A 19,913-nucleotide genomic window follows, 5' to 3' on the forward strand; every position below is an offset into this window, starting at 1 on the left:
TAAATCTGTGTCCACTGTCCTTGTACCAATAGCTTTTCTTTGTCGATCTTATCTAACCCTGTCAGAAACTTGCACATTTCAATCAAATCTCCCCTCAATTGCCTTTGATCCAAGGAGAACAACCCCAGATTCTCTGGCCTAACCATGTAGCTAAAATCCCTCATCCCTATTCTGGCAAATCTCAGATAAGGGCACAAACTGATAATATGATGGGATAAGTGTGAGACTTACTTCTTTCTCACTTGAACATGTTTAAATTTCATAAACCACTACAAATGGTGAGATGGGAAGGGCAATTAAGATTTCTTTTAACTTTCCATCAATTCCAACTTCCTAGGTAAGATTGAGGCTATTCTTGGCCATCAAAAAAACGAAATGCCTTTGTCTTCAGTCAATGTTTGCAAAATATCCATTGCGAGTTAATGATGAAAGCTATATTATTACACACAGCCTTAAAGCAGAGGACAGAAAAGTCTCCTGACAGTGAGAACTGTGAGGTCAACAGGCAGCAGCAGCAGAAAGTTTCCTGCATTTAAAATATCTGAACCAGCTTAGCCTTGAATAGCTTAGCTAGAGAAATGAACTTACATTTATGGAATTAGCGTTAGATAGGATACACAAAGAAAAGCTATTGCCATTAGCTGATGGCACAAGGACTAGTGGACACAGATTTAACGTTTGGAGCAAGAGATGCAGAGGGGATGTGAGGAAGAACTTGTTAAAGCATAGTAATGACCTGAAACTCACTGCCTACGAGGATAGTAGAAGACGATGAATGATTTCAAAAGGAAATTAGATGGGCACTACTTACAGGGCTACGGGGATAGAGCTGGAGAATGAAACTGATAGGATTGCTCTGCAGAGAGCTGGCATGAACTTGTGTTTCCATAATCAAGGAGTATAGAGGATTGAATTTCACTGTGAAAAGTATATACAGTTCATTTATGTATGTTATGTAAAATAAACCAATCAGTTTGAAGCTGTACCTGATTTGTTAAGAGTGCTTTTCAATCCATTTTCCGTAATGAGAGGGAAATGCAAATGGCAGCAAGTGCAAAATTTCAGTAGCTAGTTTATGTACCGGGGGTCTTTGTTAAAATCCCTGCAGCATTGTTAATTTATTTATTTATTTAGAGATACAGCACTGAAACAGGCCCTTCGGCCTACCAAGTCTGTGCCGACCCAACAACCACCCATTTATACTAATCCTACATTAATCCCATATTCCTTACTACATCCCCACCATTGTCCTACCACCTACCTACACTAGGGACAATTTACAATGGCCAATTTACCTATCAACCTGCAAGTCTTTGGCTGCGGGAGGAAACCGGAGCACCCGGCGGAAACCCACGCAGTCACAGGGAGAACTTGCAAACTCCGCACTGGCAGTACCCAGAACTTAACCTAGGTCGCTGGAGCGGTGAGGCTACGGTGCTAACCACAGTGCCACTGTGCCGCCACTGTTTAAGTAGATGCATTATGGTAAAAGATGCACTGTGAATCATAGGATGCAAGGTCTGCGGAGAGTGTGTGTCCAGTGATGCTGAACATGAACAAGCATCTTACACAAAAAACCCAAAGGTTGCGATAGTAACATTCTTACCTGAGTCAGTAGGTAGCGCGTTCAAGCCCCATTACAGATTTAAGCACATAATCTAGACTAATCCTTCAATGCAACACCAAGGTGCCATCTTTCGAATGGGATGGCAAACCAAGGGTCTGCGCCTGTTGAGGTGGATATTGGAGATTTCATGATACTACTCCAAGAGCAGGGAGCCATCTCAGTGTCCTGGACAACACTTTTTAAACAACCACCACCAAAGATTATCTGGTCATTTATTCAATTCCAAATTGGCTGCTTTGTTTGCCCATCTAACAACACTGTTTACAAGTCATGAAGTAATCCTTCAACTGAAGGAATCTTTGGGACATCCTGAAGACATAATGAGGTGCTAAATAAATGCATTCTTTCTTTGTCTCTCCTTCTGGACTAGATTTCTATATGGACCATATCAAAACAGAATTTGTCCTGGAACTTCCTCCCTTAACATGCATGGTTAACGCTAAACATTATGGTTAAAAACATTAGCAATATTGTGGTAAGAGTATGACAGTGATAATCACAAAATATCCATTTAGTTTATGCAAGACTTTACACTATTTGGAGTTGTGACAAAGCACTATAATCTGTACTCTTTGTCCACAGCCTAAAGTGTTGCTGGGTATCACTCAAAACCACTATATAAACAAGACCCATTCAAGAATATAGACAATCCTGAATTAATTTAACAGGCAGGTATTTCAACACTATCACTCAGATTATGCAGTCACATTATACTTCATGTTTTTTACAGTCACCTGCATTGTCTCAGCCAAACATGTCAGCACCTTAATGAACCTTATAAAACTGCCAAGAATGAGGCACATTAATTTTGTCATAAACATTGATTTTAAACTGTTGGAGTGAGGAAATGACTTGTTAAACAGATCAACAATGGCTGGAAAAGACATTTGCATGTTAACAGACGGTGAACGGAAGGACAAAGGACCATTGTCTGACACATTCAACCCACAATGGACCTTGATCACCGGGTATTATGTGCAAGAGGAGCATTCCAGAGACTGCTAAGGTGATACAATCCAGGACTGGTTAGACCAGCAGGTCACATGACTGACTGGCTGTTGCAGGGTCTTTTGAACTAGCCACAGAGAGACTGAACTGAGAGTGTCTGTTTGCTCCTGGACTGAGACGATCTCTCCTGTCTGCTCCCATCTCTTTCTCACTAGCCTCGAATCCACTGAAAACACATGAATCACAAGAGAGAAAAGTCTCCTGCAGCAAACAAGGTTTAAGAAGAATACTGGGCCTACCTACAATCAAGGATTCTACAGTGAGCTTGAAGAACCATAACAAAAACTCTTTAGGTTTTGCCTCAAACTTTTCCACTTTATTTTTTTCTTCTCTTTTCTGTCTCTATTTGCATATATCGCAGATGCATGCTAGTGTGGGCGCGTCGTGTATCCGTAGGCGCAACCGAATTAAAGTTTAAGATAATAAATTTCAACTTTTCTTCTTTAAACCTAAGAAAATCTATTTGTGCTGGTTTCTTTGCCTTATAATAGGAAAGCGGTGAAAAAGGATTCACCAAGGGGGAGCTAAAAACATGGTGTTTTAAAAATTAAACCCTGTTATGGTAAGACCAGGTGAAGGCTGAGAGGGACTCCTAGACAGCTTTCTCACCTGGTCGTAACACTTACAAAGCAATTAGTAAAATGTACAAACTACAGTAAGATGACAAATTTTAACAAAAATAATGAGCCCCTTCAACGTTTAGTAAAACATCTCATAAAGCATACCTGGTTCGCAATGCCTGCCATGCAGCGTCAATGTCTGCATAAAGGTTCTTCTCGGAAGGTTTTCCATTGCTGACTCCATACCCTGAGTAGTCATAGGAGAAGATGTTACAGTTGATTCTGGTGCCTAGACCAATGTAGAAGCTGCTCATCTGACCCAAATCCACTGCATTCCCATGGGAGAAGAGAAGGGTGAACCTGGAAGCAAAGAGAAATACCGTTACAAGCTGATATCAAAGTAATTTTATCAGTGCTATCATTGAGGTAGGAAACTCCACAGGTAGAAAGTCTGCAAAATGTTGCTATATTGCACTGGGCCTGTGGAGTAAACAGAAATATTTTCTGGCGATGAGAGGAACCTTATTTAAATGGTGAGAGAGAGTCCAGAAACTGATATTTGACATGGCAGAATTGTATTTGTACACTAAAGACCATAAACAGGCGAAACCCATTTCTACCACAGCAATCTTTGAGCCACACATTTAACTCTAATCTTATTTACCCTACACCAATTTTCTTGTGGCTCAGGTAATCAGAGATTACCACCTTTGAGGTTCTGCTTTCTAACTTAGCCCCTAGCTGTTCATACTCCCTATGCAGAATGTCTTTCCTAGTCCTATGTTGTTGGTATGTAAGTGGACCACAACAACTAGATCCTCCCCCTCCCACTGCAAGTTCCTCTCCAGCCCTGAGCAGATGTCCCGAGCCTGGCACCGGGCAGACAACGCAGCCTTCTGGACTCTTCGCTCTCAGCTGTAGTGAACTGTATCTATCCTCCCGATAATACTGTGTCCTACAATCACTACATTCCTATTTACTCCAACCACTAGAATGGCAAAGACTCTTCAATACCTGATTTGATGATTTGTAACCAGCAAGCAGCTTTTTCTTTCCCAATTTCAACATTTTTATAACTAATAAAAAAGAAAATAATGTTTTTATGCTTTTCCCCTGGGTTGTTCCCAGCAGTGTCCTGAAGATTAATCTTGAATTCCTGGATGGTTGGTAACCCTATCCTACCAGTGTAAAATATTCTGAGCTGCCTGCTTAGGCTGCGTTTGCTGACAACGCAATCATTAGGTGGTGCTGCACAGGCACATGCAGCCTGTTCCACTAAAACGTCACAGCCTGCGACATTCAGGCAGATGCCAAGACTAAAGATGGAGCTGCTCAAATAATCACACAAAGGCAGCGAATAATGGTCGGTGAGAGCAAGCGGGGGGCGAGAGAGCAGGGAGGGTGGTGGGTGGGGTGGGAGAGGAGAGCGCACCCGCCGCCACCAAGGTCTGTGGCCGATCTCTCTGTGCTTTCCGCCCTGTTCCCGCTTCCCCGTGTTACATGATTACATCATCTGCGCATGCGCCAACCAGTCCTGGCCATGCGCAAAGCCGCGCATGCGCAGAGAGCAGGAGCCCATTTGCACATGTGCGCAAATTGCCGCAGTCTGATGATGTTAGCGGCCAGCTGCGTCGTCAAGAATCACTTTGTTTCGATTCATGGGGCACTGCCACCAGTACTGAGGAAAGTGGGATCTGTACCGTTGGGATGATCTTCACCTGAACAGTGCTGGGAACAGCATTCTGGCAAATCATATAACTGGGACGGTAGAAAGGACTTCAACCTGAATAGTGGTGGCGAGAGATCATGTGAGGGAAGAAGTGATTATTTAAATAGAGAGGGGAAGGCAACACAGCAAGATAGCAATAAGGGCAATGATAATCAAGGCAGGAAGGGACAGAGCGTACAAATTTAACAGTGTGCCAGCAGATAAGGATAGAGATTGTGAACGAACAGAGTGGGAGGGGGGGGGGGGGGGGCATAGGGGAAGGTTCGGGTTAAGGGAGATTTAGAAATCCAAAGGGAAAGGTTGAGGCATCAGAACAGTATAGTGTTCTGGGTAAAGACAAGCAGAATAGGACAGGAAGGGACAGAGAGTTTAACAAAAATTGGACATCAGTGAATAACATCATTGCAGGGAATAAAAGTAACAAAATGAAATTAAAGGTTCTTTATCTGAACGCGCAAAGCATCTGCAATAAGATAAAAATCCTAGTGGCACAAAGAGATAAATGATTTAGATCCAATTGCCATTACAGAGACATGGTTACAAGGTGATCAAGGTTCGGAAATAAATATTCCAATATTTTGGAAAGACAGACAGAATGGCAAAGCAGGAGGGCTAGCCCTGATAGTAAAGAATGACATAAGGACAATAGTGAGAAAGGATCTGGCTTCAGAAGATCATGAAGTAGAATCAGTATGGGTGGAAATTAGGAATATCAAGAATCCAAAGACCCTGGTGGGCGCAGTTTATAATAGTAGTTATACCGTTGGACAGAGCATTAAACAAGAAATTATGGAGTTTATAACAAAGACAATGTAATAATTGTGGGGGACTTTTATCTTCATATGGACTGGGACAAAGAAATTGGCAAGAAGATGAATTTGTAAAATGTTTTCGGTCAATTTCTTAGAGCAATACGTTTTGTAACCCACTAGGGATAAAAGCTATCAGATCTAGGATTGTGTAATGAAGCAGGCTTAATTAGTAATGTCATAGTAAAAGATCCACTGGGAAATAGTGATCATAATAAAGGTGACCGCGGTGACTGCAACAACTACCGTGGAATCTCCCTGCTCAGCATAGTGGGGAAAGTCTTTGCTCGAGTCGCTCTGAACAGGCTCCAGAAGCTGGCCGAGCGCGTCTACCCTGAGGCACAGTGTGGCTTTCGTGCAGAGAGATCGACTATTGACATGCTGTTCTCCCTTCGTCAGATACAGGAGAAATGCCGTGAACAACAGATGCCCCTCTACATTGCTTTCATTGATCTCACCAAAGCCTTTGACCTCGTCAGCAGACGTGGTCTCTTCAGACTACTAGAAAAGATCGGATGTCCACCAAAGCTACTAAGTATCATCACCTCATTCCATGTCAATATGAAAGGCACAATTCAACATGGTGGCTCCTCATCAGAGCCCTTTCCTATCCTGAGTGGTGTGAAACAGGGCTGTGTTCTCGCACCCACACTTTTTGGGATTTTCTTCTCCCTGCTGCTTTCACATGCGTTCAAATCCTCTGAAGAAGGAATTTTCCTCCACACAAGATCAGGGGGCAGGTTGTTCAACCTTGCCCGTCTAAGAGCGAAGTCCAAAGTACGGAAAGTCCTCATCAGAGAACTCCTCTTTGCTGCTTTAACATCTCACACTGAAGAATGCCTGCAGAGTCTCATCGACAGGTTTGCGTCTGCCTGCAATGAATTTGGCCTAACCATCAGCCTCAAGAAAACGAACATCATGGGGCAGGATGTCAGAAATGCTCCATCCATCAATATTGGCGACCACGCTCTGGAAGTGGTTCAAGAGTTCACCTACCTAGGCTCAACTATCACCAGTAACCTGTCTCTAGATGCAGAAATCAACAAGCGCATGGGTAAGGCTTCCACTGCTATGTCCAGAATGGCCAAGAGAGTGTGGGAAAATGGCGCACTGACACGGAACACAAAAGTCCGAGTGTATCAGGCCTGTGTCCTCAGTACCTTGCTCTACGGCAGCGAGGCCTGGACAACGTATGCCAGCCAAGAGCGACGTCTCAATTCATTCCATCTTCGCTGCCTTCGGAGAATACTTGGCATCAGGTGGCAGGACTATATCTCCAACACAGAAGTCCTTGAAGCGGCCAACACCCCCAGCTTATACACACTACTGAGTCAGCGGCGCTTGAGATGGCTTGGCCATGTGAGCCGCATGGAAGATGGCAGGATCCCCAAAGACACATTGTACAGCGAGCTCGCCACTGGTATCAGACCCACCGGCCGTCCATGTCTCCGTTATAAAGACGTCTGCAAACGCGACATGAAATCGTGTGACATTGATCACAAGTCGTGGGAGTCAGTTGTCAGCATTCGCCAGAGCTGGCGGGCAGCCATAAAGGCGGGCTAAAGTGTGGCGAGTCGAAGAGACTTAGTAGTTGGCAGGAAAAAAGACAGAGGCGCAAGGGGAGAGCCAACTGTGCAACAGCCCCAACAAACAAATTTCTCTGCAGCACCTGTGGAAGAGCCTGTCACTCCAGAATTGGCCTTTATAGCCACTCCAGGCGCTGCTTCACAAACCACTGACCACCTCCAGGCGCGTATCCATTGTCTCTCGAGATAAGGAGGCCCAAAAGAAAGAAAAAGAAAGAATACCATTCAATTCCATGTTAAGTTTGAAAGTGACATACTCCAACCGCAAACAAGAATCTTAAACCCAATTATGTAGGCATTCGGGAAGAACTGGCTAAGGTAAATTGGGTAAATAGACTAAAAGGTATGGCGGTAAATGAACAGTGGAAAACCTTCAAAGAAACAACTCTATGTTCAACAAAAATACATCTCACCGAAAAACAAAAACTCAGTAAGACCCATCCATGGCTCACTCAGGAAGCCAAGGATAGTATTAGATTGAAAGAAGAGGCTGACATTGCTGCAAAAAAAAAAAGAGCGGCAAGGCTGAGGATTGGCCGTGTTTTAGAAACCAGCAAAGGGCCACCAAAAAGTTGATAAAAAAGGAAAAAATAGAATGAGTAAACTAGCCTGTAACATAAAAACAAGTTGTAAGAGCATTTTATAGGGTTCCAAAAGAGACAGCTGCAGTGATAGTGGATACGCTAACTCTGATTTTCCAAAATTCCTTAGATTTGGGAACTGTCCCATCAAATTGGAAGTTGGCAAATGTTACACCGCTATTCAAGAAAGGAAGGAGAGAGAAAACAGGGAACTACAGACCAGTTAACCTATCAGTCATTGGGAAAATGCTGGAAGCTATTATTAAGGAAGTCTTAACAAAGCATGTAGACAAGCACAGTATGATTTGAACAAGTCAACATGTTTTTATGAAAGGGAAATCCTGTTTGACAAACTGATTAGAGTTTTTCAAAGATACAACTAGTAAGGTTGATAAAGGGGAACCAGAAGATGTAGTATACCTGGATTTTCAAAAGATTAATAGACAAGATAAGGGCATATGACGTTGGGAGTAATATATTAGCATGGATAGATGATTGGTTAATGGACATGTGATGGAATCCACACCAGCCAAATGGAAACATATTAATTTTGTCAAATGGAATACTACTTGACCTTTTACTGGGCATTGAACATAACTTGTTTAAAAAGACCACAGGGATGAACAGCTGAAAACATGGCTGCACATTTGCATTCTGAGAGACAGTTGCATAGAGAGTAAATGTGAGTGCTCCCTGATTCAATTAGCAAGATGGGTTTTGTCAATAGTGTTGATCAAAAGACATTGAGAGCCATTATCTGTGTAAGAGCCAGCACGCCACCCCACCCCACCCCCAACCACCGAGTGTGCCTAGTAAGCTTTGAAGAATCAATAGCCCTCGCAGAAGAGCTGGTCACTTGACTTACCTGCTGACCAGACTGGGAACGGTTTTTGAATTGTGCCTCACAGAAAGGTTTGGGCAGACTGCAATTGAACTTCAAGAAGAAAGCACCGCTCTCTGCCTGTCTTTCTCTCTCTCAGACAAAGTTCCAGGGACCCACGAAAGCAACTTAAGCCTCAAGACAGAGGACTTCTCCAGCCTTCTGGTACCAGCGAAATAAGTCTGAAAATGTGCACTGGGCCCCAGCAAGAACTGCCAGACATAACTCCAATCAAGGACTTTACATCCAAAACAAAGACAATAACTGAATTCCATCTACTACTCCAAAACCCTCCCCCTTTCTTTCTTCTCCTCTGTATCTATTTGTGTGTGTGTTTATTGCGTATGCATGCTAGCACGGCTGTGTCGCATATTTTTAGTAAGTTTAACTGGGTTAGAGTGTTAAGGCTAATAAACTTGCACCTTTCTTGTTTAAACCTAAGAAAGCCTGTCTGATTGGTTCATTTACAATTACAATTAGAAAGCAATGAGCAAGGACTCACTGAATGAGGCGAAGCTAAAAACATCGTTTTAAAAGTTAAACCCTGTTACGGCCAAACCAGGAAAGGGGCTAGAGGGGAGCCTGAGACACCTTCCTCAGCTGGTCGTAACAGGCAGGAAGTAACATATTCAAGCTGGCAGGCAGTGAATAGTTGAGTGTCACAAGATTCAGTGCTGGGGCCTCAGCTATTTACAATCTATATTAATGACTTAGATGAAGAGACAGAGAGTAATGTATCGAAGTTTGCCGATGATACAAAGGTAGGTGGAAAGATAAGCTGTGGGGAGGACACAGAGGCTGCAAAGAACTCTCGACGGGTTAAGTGAGTGGGCAACAAGATGGAAGATTAAGTATAAATGTAGGGAAACATGAAGTTATTCACTTTGGTCACGAAAATAAAAAAGCAGAATATTTTTTAAAAGGTGTGAAACGTGTAAGTGTTGATGTTCAAAGAGACCTGTGTGCGCTATACAAGGAATGCAGAAAGTTAGCACGCAGGTACAGCAAACCATTAGGAAGGCAAATGGCATGTTGACCTTTACTGCAAGGGGATTGGAATACAGGAATAAAGAAGTCTTGCTACAATTGTGCAGGGTTTTGGTGAGACCAGGTCTGGAATGCTGTGTGCAGTTTTGGTCTCCACATTTAAGAAAGGATATACATTGCATTGGTCTCCTTATCTGAGGAAGGATGTTCTTGCCTTGGAGGCAGTGCAAAGTAGATTTACTTGGCTGATTCCTGGGATGGCAGGATTGACGTATGAGGAGAGATTGGGTCGACTAGGCCTATATCCACTAACGTTTAGAAGAATGAGAGGGGATCTCATAGAAACCTAGAAAATTCTAACAGGACTAGACAGGCTAGATGCAGGGAGGATGTTCCCGATGGCTGGGGAGTCCAGAACCAGGAGTCACAGTCTCAGGATACGGGGTATGCCATTTAGAACTGAGATGAGAGAAATTTCTTCAGAGGGTGGTGAACCTGTGGAATTCTCTACCGCAGAAGGCAGTGGAGGCCATGTCATTAAATATATTCAAGAAGGAGATAGATATATTTCTTAATGCCAAAGAGATCAAGGGCTATGGGGAGAAAGCGGGAACAGGGTACTGAATTAGACAATCAGCCATGATCTTTTTTGAATGGCAGAGCAGGCCCAAAGGGCCAAAAGGCCTACTCCTGCTCCTATTTTCTATGTCTATGTTTCTATGGAGGTGGTACAGTGAAGGTTCACTAAATTGGCCCCTGGGATGAGGGCGTTGTCCTATGAAGAGAGGCCGAGTAAATTGGGCCTATACTCTCTGGCGTTTAGAAGAATGAGAAGTGATCTCATTGAAACATACAAGATTCTGAAGGGGCTGGATAGGGTAGACACTGCAAGATTGTTTCCACTGGTCAAGGAATCTAAAACACGGGGGAAGAGTCTCAGGACAAGCGACCAATCATTTAGGACTGAAACGAGGAGAAATTACTTCACGCAAAGGGTTGTGAATCTTCGGAATTCTCTATCACAGAGGGTTGTGGATGCTCCATCTTTTAAGACTGGGATAGACAGATTTTTGGTCTCTCAGGGAATCAAGGGATATGGCGAGCAGGTGGGAAAGTGGAGCTGAAGTTTAAGATCAGCCACCATCGTAGTGAATGGCAGAGCAGGCTCGATGGGCCATATGGTCTACTCCTGCTCCTATTTCTTGTGTTCTTTCCAATTGGCGTGAGAAGGCATTTCGCCATAAAAATGGACACATTGGGGGATCACTGGAGAGCATGAGGGCTGGGCAGTTGGAGGATAGATATCATGTTATGTTAGGATCTAGACCAACAGGCCTGCAGTAACAGTTTATGTGCAGTCCTGATGCTGTAGCATGCAGCTTATCTATCCATTAGGCATAAGATCCTCATAACTGAATGAAAATCCACCCAGTTAACAAGATTCCATTTTGTAGCTACCAGATTTAATCATTTAATTCTGCAAAGCACTCAAACCAACAGCTGGCCAGCAACTGCATGAATGTAGCAGCTTTGACCTCAGAATGCAATATTAAACTACCCAATGTACATTCACAGCAGCAGAAACATACAGAGTTTGCAACTCTGAAGAATGCAATATTATTGCAAAGCAACACAGGGTGCTCAGCATAATCACAAGGCCGAAACGGCCAATTTATCTCAATCTTCAAGTAATAATGTAGATTACAGACACTGGTGCCACATCTTAATTGAAATATATCTGCCATTCATGGGGCCACTACAAATGGGAGCAGCCATATGGACCACAATTGTCTCTTCCGATCCATTGAGTTCCCATGTTTAAATGGTCAACTGAGGCGCAATTTTAAGGTTTGAGTTTTTGAGTCAGTGTTATACACACCAACACTGTACTTACTTTGGGTATCTGAGTGAGTCATCAGAAATCAAAGAGCAAATGCTGAAAAAAATCAACAGATGCAAACTCACTTGAGCTGAACACATTTAGAGTTGGAGCTCATCGCTAAAATGTCAAATCAACAGACAAGGAACAGTCAATGGGCAGAAAAATAAATGCCAGAATGAACTGGCGAACATATGCAGTCAGGATACGCATGTTAGAGCATCAAAACTTGCATTTATATACTGCCTTTCATGTAGTAAAATCTCCCAAAGGAACTTCACAACAGTGTTAACAAACAAAATTTGACACCGAGCCACATAAAGAGGTATTAGAACTGGTTAACGACAGTTTTTAAAGGAACAGCTTACAGGAGCAGAGAGAGGCAGATAAATTTAGGGAAGGAATTTCAGAACTTAGGACATGGACAGCTGAAGGCACAGCCACTAATGGTGGAGCAATTGAAATTAGTGATGCTCAAGAGGCCAAAGTTAGAGGAGCACAGAGGTCTCAGAAGGTTATATGGTTAGAGAGGTTAAAGAGATATAAAGGCCATAAAGACATTCAAAAAATAAGAATTTTTGGATCGGAACATTGCCGGACAGGAAGCCAACGAAGATCAGTGAGCACAGGGGTGACATGTGAATGGAGTTTTGTGCAAGTCAAGATATGGCAACAGAGTCTTGGATGAGCTCAAGTTTATGGAGGGTGCAAGGTAAAAGGCTAGATAGGAGAGCTTTAGAATAGTCAAGTCTACAGGAAATAAAGGCACAGATAAGGGTTTCAGCAGATGTGCGGATGCAGAAATAGAGACAGACAATGTTATGGAGGTAGAAGTAAGTGGTGTCTGTGATGGAGGGGATGTGGGGTCATTAATAGATGTTGTGCTGTGGTCTGAAAACAATGGCTTCAGTCTTCTTGATATATACTTGGAGGACATTTCTGCTCATCCAGCACCTGATATTGGACAAGTAACATGACAAATCAGAGACAATAGAGAAGGTCGAGAGAGTTTGTGCTGAGGTAAAGTTGATCATCAGCGTACACACAGAACCTGGCATTGTGTTTTTGGATGATGTCACTGACAGGAAGCAGAATGATGAGAAATAGGAGGCTGCCAAGGATAGATCTGAGAGGGACTGGTGTGAAACAGGAAGGGAAACCATGGGCAGTGATTGGCTAAGATTGAATAGATAAGAATGGAACCAAGCAAGGGCAGTCCCATTCAGGTGAATGACAGGATAGAGGCGTCAGAGGAGGATGGTATGGTCAACCCTGTCAAAGGCTGAAGACAAGTCAAGAAGAATGATCAAGGACAGTTGACCACAGTTTCCATCACATCGGATTTCTGACTTTGATAAGGGCATTTCACTGCTGTAGCAGGAGCAGAACCTTATTGAAAATGTTCAGAGTTGCAGCAAAGAAGGGCAAGGATTTGGGAGGTGATAATACATTCAAAAGACTGGAGAGGGAAAAAAGGTCAGAGATGGGACAGTAGTTTGCTAGACAGAGGGGATCAAAGGTATATATTTTTGGAGAGATGTCAATGGCAGATTTGAAGGGATGAGGGACAGTACCCGAGGAGAGGGAGTGGTTAGCAATATCAGTTAACTTAGGGTCAGGAACGGAGGTTGGAGTTTTTGGTTCCTGTGCTACAGTAGGCTGGTGGTAACACTGACTGATCAGATACTGGAATGTATTGTTGGGCTTCAGTATTTCAGTAGAATATAAATGTGGCAAATGCAGCCAAACTGAGTTGTGTTTCACTCAATGATGTCACATCTCATGTGCGATGCTGAACATAGGATGCCATGCTTCTCCTAAGATGGATTAACTGTACTCAAATATTTCATGAATTATTTTAATTAAGTCAATGTAATACATGAACAGTGAGTTGGCTGACAGTCTCAAGCACAATGTACATTGGATGGGGGGAAAAAAATCATACTGTAAATGCATTTGAATTCATTGAGTTCACGAAGACTCAAATAGAACGAGGAATTGCCTTGCAAAAAAAGGATTAATGTAATTATGGAGTGAAAAGGTGAGCATTTATTGTGAAATTCAGTGCGCCAAGGGCTGCTTCTACTACTAGAGTAGTCTACGACCATCCCAGATTGTCAGTCTCCCAGATTAAAAATAACTAATCTCCCAGACACTCCAGTGAGTAACCTGGAAGAAAAATAATTTGGATTAAATGGACTCTCAACAAACAGCAGGGTGACAATGTTCCGGGGATGCAATGTTCCCCTGCTCAACATGCACGTTCGAACCGGTGAACATGATAGCTAGAGCAGTTTCTGGAGCCCAGAGGGTATTGCAGCCACCATTACTAACCTATTTCCAAGACCACTAATGTGTCTGCCAACCAATGGCAGTTAACTGGGAGCAGACTGATTGGAAGCAAGAGATCACAAGGTGAAATAGCCTGGAATTTTGTTTAACAAGATGTGGCCACCCTATTGTACACAGCAGTAAAGCCACAATGACAAAATGGGCCAGACCATCTATGTTAAAAACAAAAAAAGGCACAAGGAACTAGTTAATAAGATTTTTGTATTGATTTTCGGGTTATTATTTGTGGTTCTCTCAATTTCTCAGTGCTTTGTTTCAACATCAAGTTCAGAGAGTGAATGGAATTGCAAAGATATCAGATTTTAAGCCAATCCAAACTCTCCTTTATTCCTATGCAAAGTCAAGTGTGATATAGAGTAACCACTCACAAACAGCTTAATATGGATAGACTATAATTGGTGCTCTTAAAATATGATTAATCTATTAATGAGGTTCTATAAATTATTTTATTTACAGACCCACATTAATAGAATCATACTTTAAGATTCCAACTATGAAAGCCACTCATTCGAACAACTGGTAGTATAGTTCCCAACCAATAATGTAGGTACTAGAGAGGGGTCTGCCATACTGAATTCTATTATTCAATTTCCAAAATTATCATTTAACATAGCTGTACATTACCCTCTCAGTAAACCAAATTAATACTCTCCCACCAAAATCTGAATTACTCAGTAACACAAATCCTATATGAAGAGTGAGAAGCTCTGCTTTTTTCTTATTCTAACTGAAGTAGATCCTAGCACTTTAAGCATACAAGGGCTATAACTCTTAATTTTACAGTGTCAGTTTCATGCACAGGCACAACAGTAAAACCTTGACTATCTCCATGCACAGACCTGCCTGTTACCACAGCATTTATGAAGAAGTTCTGACATTACTCTTGCTGCCCTTTAAAAAGTGAACACAAAGCAAAAAGGACATGGAGACTCAAAACCCAGGTTCATTCAGCACAACCATTGTCGAAATATAGACAATGAAACCAGTTTTGGAGAAATTACCCATCTACACTAACCATATACATTCATTGCTACACAGATGTTTCACTGCATTACAAACTTAACATTGTTACATCAGTCTGATCTTGACTATATAAATGGCATTTATAAAGAAAAACTGACATCCAAGTCATTTAATAGAGATTTTTGAAGAAAACCTTCTCAATTTTACAATTTGGACTTATCCCCAACTGTCTATTTGTGTTCACAGCAAATTGCAATTTCCATAGGCAAACCCTCACCTCTAGTGACTTAAAACTTACAACTATGCACAGTGTGAGTGCAAAAGGCACGCTATATGATTAACAATTGGTCTTTTACCCAGATATTTCATGCTAGTTACTCCTCATCTCTCCAAAATGAACTGATTTATTTACCTCCATTTTTAAGTTCTCCCGGTATCCTGGTCAATACTTATCCCTCAAGCAACACCATTGATTTATTTCATTGCTATTTTTGAGGCCTTGCTGTGCACAAATTGGCTGTTGCCTTTTCTAAATTACAACAATGACTACACTTCAAAACTATTTAATTGGCTGTAAAGTGCTATCGGATGCCCTGAAAGACTTACATTTCTACACTGTCTTTCTTTTAAGGGGTAATCACATTCCAAAGTCCCCAAGAAAACAATGTGCTCTCAGAATTTACTACACAAATTAATAACTGAACTTTTAGTAAAAATATCATTTCAATCTTTAGAAATTGTTTTAACAGTTCATTCTGTCTTGACAGCTTGGGGTGTTTTTACATTAAAGGGGTTGTACAAGTTATTACCAAATGGAAGGACGGACAGACAGACTGTGATAAACCTACCAAAAGGCTACATCCTACACAGCTGCAGCCTTAGCATTTGACAGTTTGATCGACCCTGTCTTCAGAAGAATTTCAAGAATGAAGACGAAGCAGACACTGATCCCATTCCATTCATTATGTCATTAAGACCTTGTTCCAGGACTTAATCTGACCATGTTTTCATGGTCAACATCACGTCAAGTAGACAGTTAAGACTCTTCAGAATATTCTATGAACACAACTATTGAGCCAGTTATCAAATCTGGTCTAGTAAAGCTGGTTTATCCCATAATCAGTTTAATGAAAATGTAATTATATTTTAAATGATTCACTATGACCTCATTCCTTCCTTTCTGAAGCACATTTAAAACATGGGTGAAATGAACAGACTATATAGCTGTGTGTCACCTACCTATATCCTGAATTTATCTCCAGACAGCCGTTAGACACAATGACAAAAGGTACAGGATCACTACAGCCTCTATCACATGCCTGATCTCAAGAGACCCAAAATCAGCTGGGTTGTGACAGTGTACAACTGCCTCCAATGAGAGAAGCAGTCAACAAATTCTATATTAAAAGGTCTTGCAAAAAGACAAGTAAAGTTCACAAACTCTTTACTGGTTGTTGACAGTCTGCAGGAGGTACTATTTACATCACCAATTGCTTTGGGACAGCAAGGAATGAGCATGCTTTGGTAGATTTAATGTTTGATAATGTTAATTTTGCATCCACATCAGATTAACAGCGTGAATAAATACAACATTGTTTACAACATTTTTGAATTCATGTTAAATTACTTGATCAATAATAATTCTCCCAGTGATACTTGGAGTATATAGAACAATGAGCTTCACTGAAACAAAACCACTCTGTAGCTTAGCCTGGCGTAACTTAGGTTTTCTTCATTTCCAGAATGAAACCTGATTAACTGTACAACAAAAAAATATTGGATCACAAAACTAACCAGGGTAACACATTTGAAATACCATATATAGTATGTTATTTGGCTGTGTCTCATGGTAAAAAAAATCATAGATACATCCAACAGTGACTCTTGCAAGAGTGCTACCAATTAACCCAAGTAAACACTTATGATCTAATTAAACACATGAATCGATTAACTTACCTAGCTCCCATCATGCTGGATTCACCCAATTTAGACTACAAGGCAGTCTTAGAAAGCAGCAGCAAAATCAAAATTATTGAATGTACAACTGCCACAAAATTGAGTTCATAACTTCCCATTCTGGCCCTAGACCTGCCCTAATGCTGAAAGATGATCGGTATAGGTCAGCAAAGTGGAAACTGCATTGCAGGGGCCGATACAGCTTGGCAGAGAACTCATCCCATTGTAAGCCACAATCAAATTGCAGCCTCAGCTGCACGTGGGGTTCACAGACACTTTTTAACTTTACTACTTACTAGGAGTCCTTTGCATCCAGAGGCAAGGACCAAAACCACCTCACAAGGCGACACTCCTCCCTGCCTCTGGAGGGTGTCCGCTGCCTCATTAATATTGCAGGCCTAATTTCTTCAGATACAGGGCACAGTGGTTAGCACCGCAGCCTCACAGCTCCAGCGACCCGGGTTCAATTCTGGGTACTGCCTGTGTGGAGTTTGCAAGTTCTCCCTGTGTCTGCGTGGGTTTCCTCCGGGTGCTCCGGTTTCCTCCCACAGCCAAAAGACTTGCAGGTTAATAGGTAAATTGGCCATTATAAATTACCCCTAGTATAGGTAGGTGGTAGGGGAATATAGGGACAGGTGGGGATGTGGTAGGAATATGGGATTAGTGTAGGATTAGTATAAATGGGTGGTTAATGGTCGGCACAGACTCGGTGGGCTGAAGGGCCTGTTTCAGTGCTGTATCTCTAAATCAAATCAATATCGCAACATTGCATTTCACACACTTAGTTTATGGTTTCCTCTTTAACAACTAAACCAGAAACAATACAGTGTAAGACATACGTGTTAGAAATGGTTCCAGAAACAGTGTTCAGGAGGGTTCACTGTACTAGTACAGACAAAGTTTGAGTTCTAAACAAATTTATATGTTTCATGTTAGTTTACGGGACTATTTAATTACTCTAGTAAGAATGATAAATTGTAAATACACAGTAGAAAATAGTCCTTATCTGTAACTTTGAAGGAATTCCTTAGGAGGCTCTTGAACACAGAACATAGAACAGTACAGCACAGTACAGGCCCTTCGGCCCACGATGTTGTGCCGAACCTTTAACCTACTCTAAGATCAAACTAACTACCTACCCTTCATTCTACTATCATCCATGTACCTATCCAAGAGTCGCTTAAATGCTCCTAATGTATCTGCTTCTACTACCACCGCTGGCAACGCATTCCACGCATCCACCACTCATTGTGTAAAGATCCTACCTCTGACATCTCCCCGAAACCTTCCTCCAATCACCTTAAAATTATGCCCCCTGGTGATAGCCCTTTCCACCCTGGGAAAAAGTCTCTGACTATCCACTATCTATGCCTCTCATCATCTTGTACCCCTCTATCAAATCACCTCTCATCCTTCTTCGCTCCAATGAGAAAAGCCCCAGCTCCCTCAATCTTTCTTCGTAGGACATGCCCTCCAGTCCAGGCAGCATCCTGGTAAATCCCCTCTGCACCCTCTCTAAAGCTTCCACATCCTTCCTAACATGAGGCGACCAGAACTGAACACAATATTCCAAGTGTGGTCGAACCAGGGCCTTATAGAGCTGCAGCATAACCTCGCGGCTCTTAAACTCAATCCCCCTGTTAATGAAAGCCAACACACCATACGCCTTCTTAACAACCCTATCAACTTGGGTGGCAACTTTGAGCGATCTATGGACATGGACCCCAAGATCCCTCTGTTCCTCCACACTACCAAGAATCCTGTCTTTAAGCCTATATTCCGCATTCAAATTCGACCTTCCAAAATGAATCACTTCACACTTTTCCAGGTTGAACTCCATCTGCCACTTCTCAGCCCAGCTGTGCATCCTGTCAATGTCCCGTTGCAACCTACAACAGCCTTCCACACTATCCACAACTCCAGCAACCATCGTGTCATCGGCAAACTTGCTAACCCAGCCTTCCACTTCCTCATCCAAGTCATTTATAAAAATCACAAAGAGCAGAGGTCCCAGAACAGATCCTTGTGGAACACCACTGGTCACCGAGCTCCATGCTGAATACTTTCCATCTACTACCACCCTCTGACTTCTATGGGCCAGCCAATTTTGTATCTAGACAGCCAATTTTCCCTGAATCCCATGCCTCCTTACTTTCTGAATGAGCCTACCATGGGGAACCTTATCAAACGCCTTGCTAAAATCCATATACACCACATCCACTGCTCTTCCTGCATCAAAGTGTTTTGTCACATCTTCAAAGAATTCAATAAGGCTTGTGAGGCATGACCTGCCCCTCTCAAAGCCATGCTGACTGTCTCTAATCAAGCTATGCTTTTCCAAATAATCATAAATCCTGTCTCTCAGAATCCTCTCCAATAATTTGCCCACTACCGACGTAAGACTGACTGGTCTATATTTCCCAGGGTTATCCCTATTCCCTTTCTTGAACAAGGGAACAACATTTGCCACCCTCCAATCATCCAGTACTACTCCAGTGGACAGTGAAGACGCAAAGATCATCGCCAAAGGCACAGCAATCTCTTGCTTCGCTTCCCGTAATATCCTTGGGTATATCCCGTCTGGCCCCGGGGACTTATCTGTCCTCATATCATTCAAAATTTCCAGCACATCCTCCCTCTTAACCTCAACCTGTTCGAGCATATCAGCTTGTTCCACGCTGTCCTCACAAACGACCAGGTCCCTCTCACTAGTGAATACTGAGGCAAAGTATTCATTTAGGATCTCCCCTACCTCCTCCGACTCCAGGCACAAGTTCCCTCCACTATCCCTGATCTGCCCTACCCTCACTCTGGCCATCCTCTTGTTCCGCACATAAGTGTAGAACGCCTTGGGATTTTCCTTAATCCTACCCGCCAAGACTTTTTCATGTCCCCTTCTAGCTCTCCTGAGTGGCTACCTTGTAACCCTCTAGAGCCCTGTCTGATCCTTGCTTCCTCAACCTTAAGTAAGCTTCCTTCTTCCTCTTGACTAGCTG

The 19,913-nt window shown here is 42.5% G+C and overlaps 1 protein-coding gene across 1 annotated transcript in view; it reads right to left on the reverse strand.

The window, feature by feature from the left end:
• The window catches only part of LOC137351639 (alpha/beta hydrolase domain-containing protein 17B-like), a 72,299-nt gene that overhangs the window by 34,776 nt on the left and 17,610 nt on the right, over window positions 1–19,913 (reverse strand). Inside the window, exon 2 of the mRNA XM_068016290.1 lies at window positions 3,361–3,555. Coding sequence (XP_067872391.1) covers window positions 3,361–3,555 — 195 coding nt within the window. The remainder of the gene's footprint in view (window positions 1–3,360; window positions 3,556–19,913) is intronic.

Source organism: Heterodontus francisci, chromosome 36 (genome assembly GCF_036365525.1).
Source record: "Heterodontus francisci isolate sHetFra1 chromosome 36, sHetFra1.hap1, whole genome shotgun sequence".
In the NCBI taxonomy this organism is placed as follows: Eukaryota; Metazoa; Chordata; class Chondrichthyes; order Heterodontiformes; family Heterodontidae; genus Heterodontus; species Heterodontus francisci.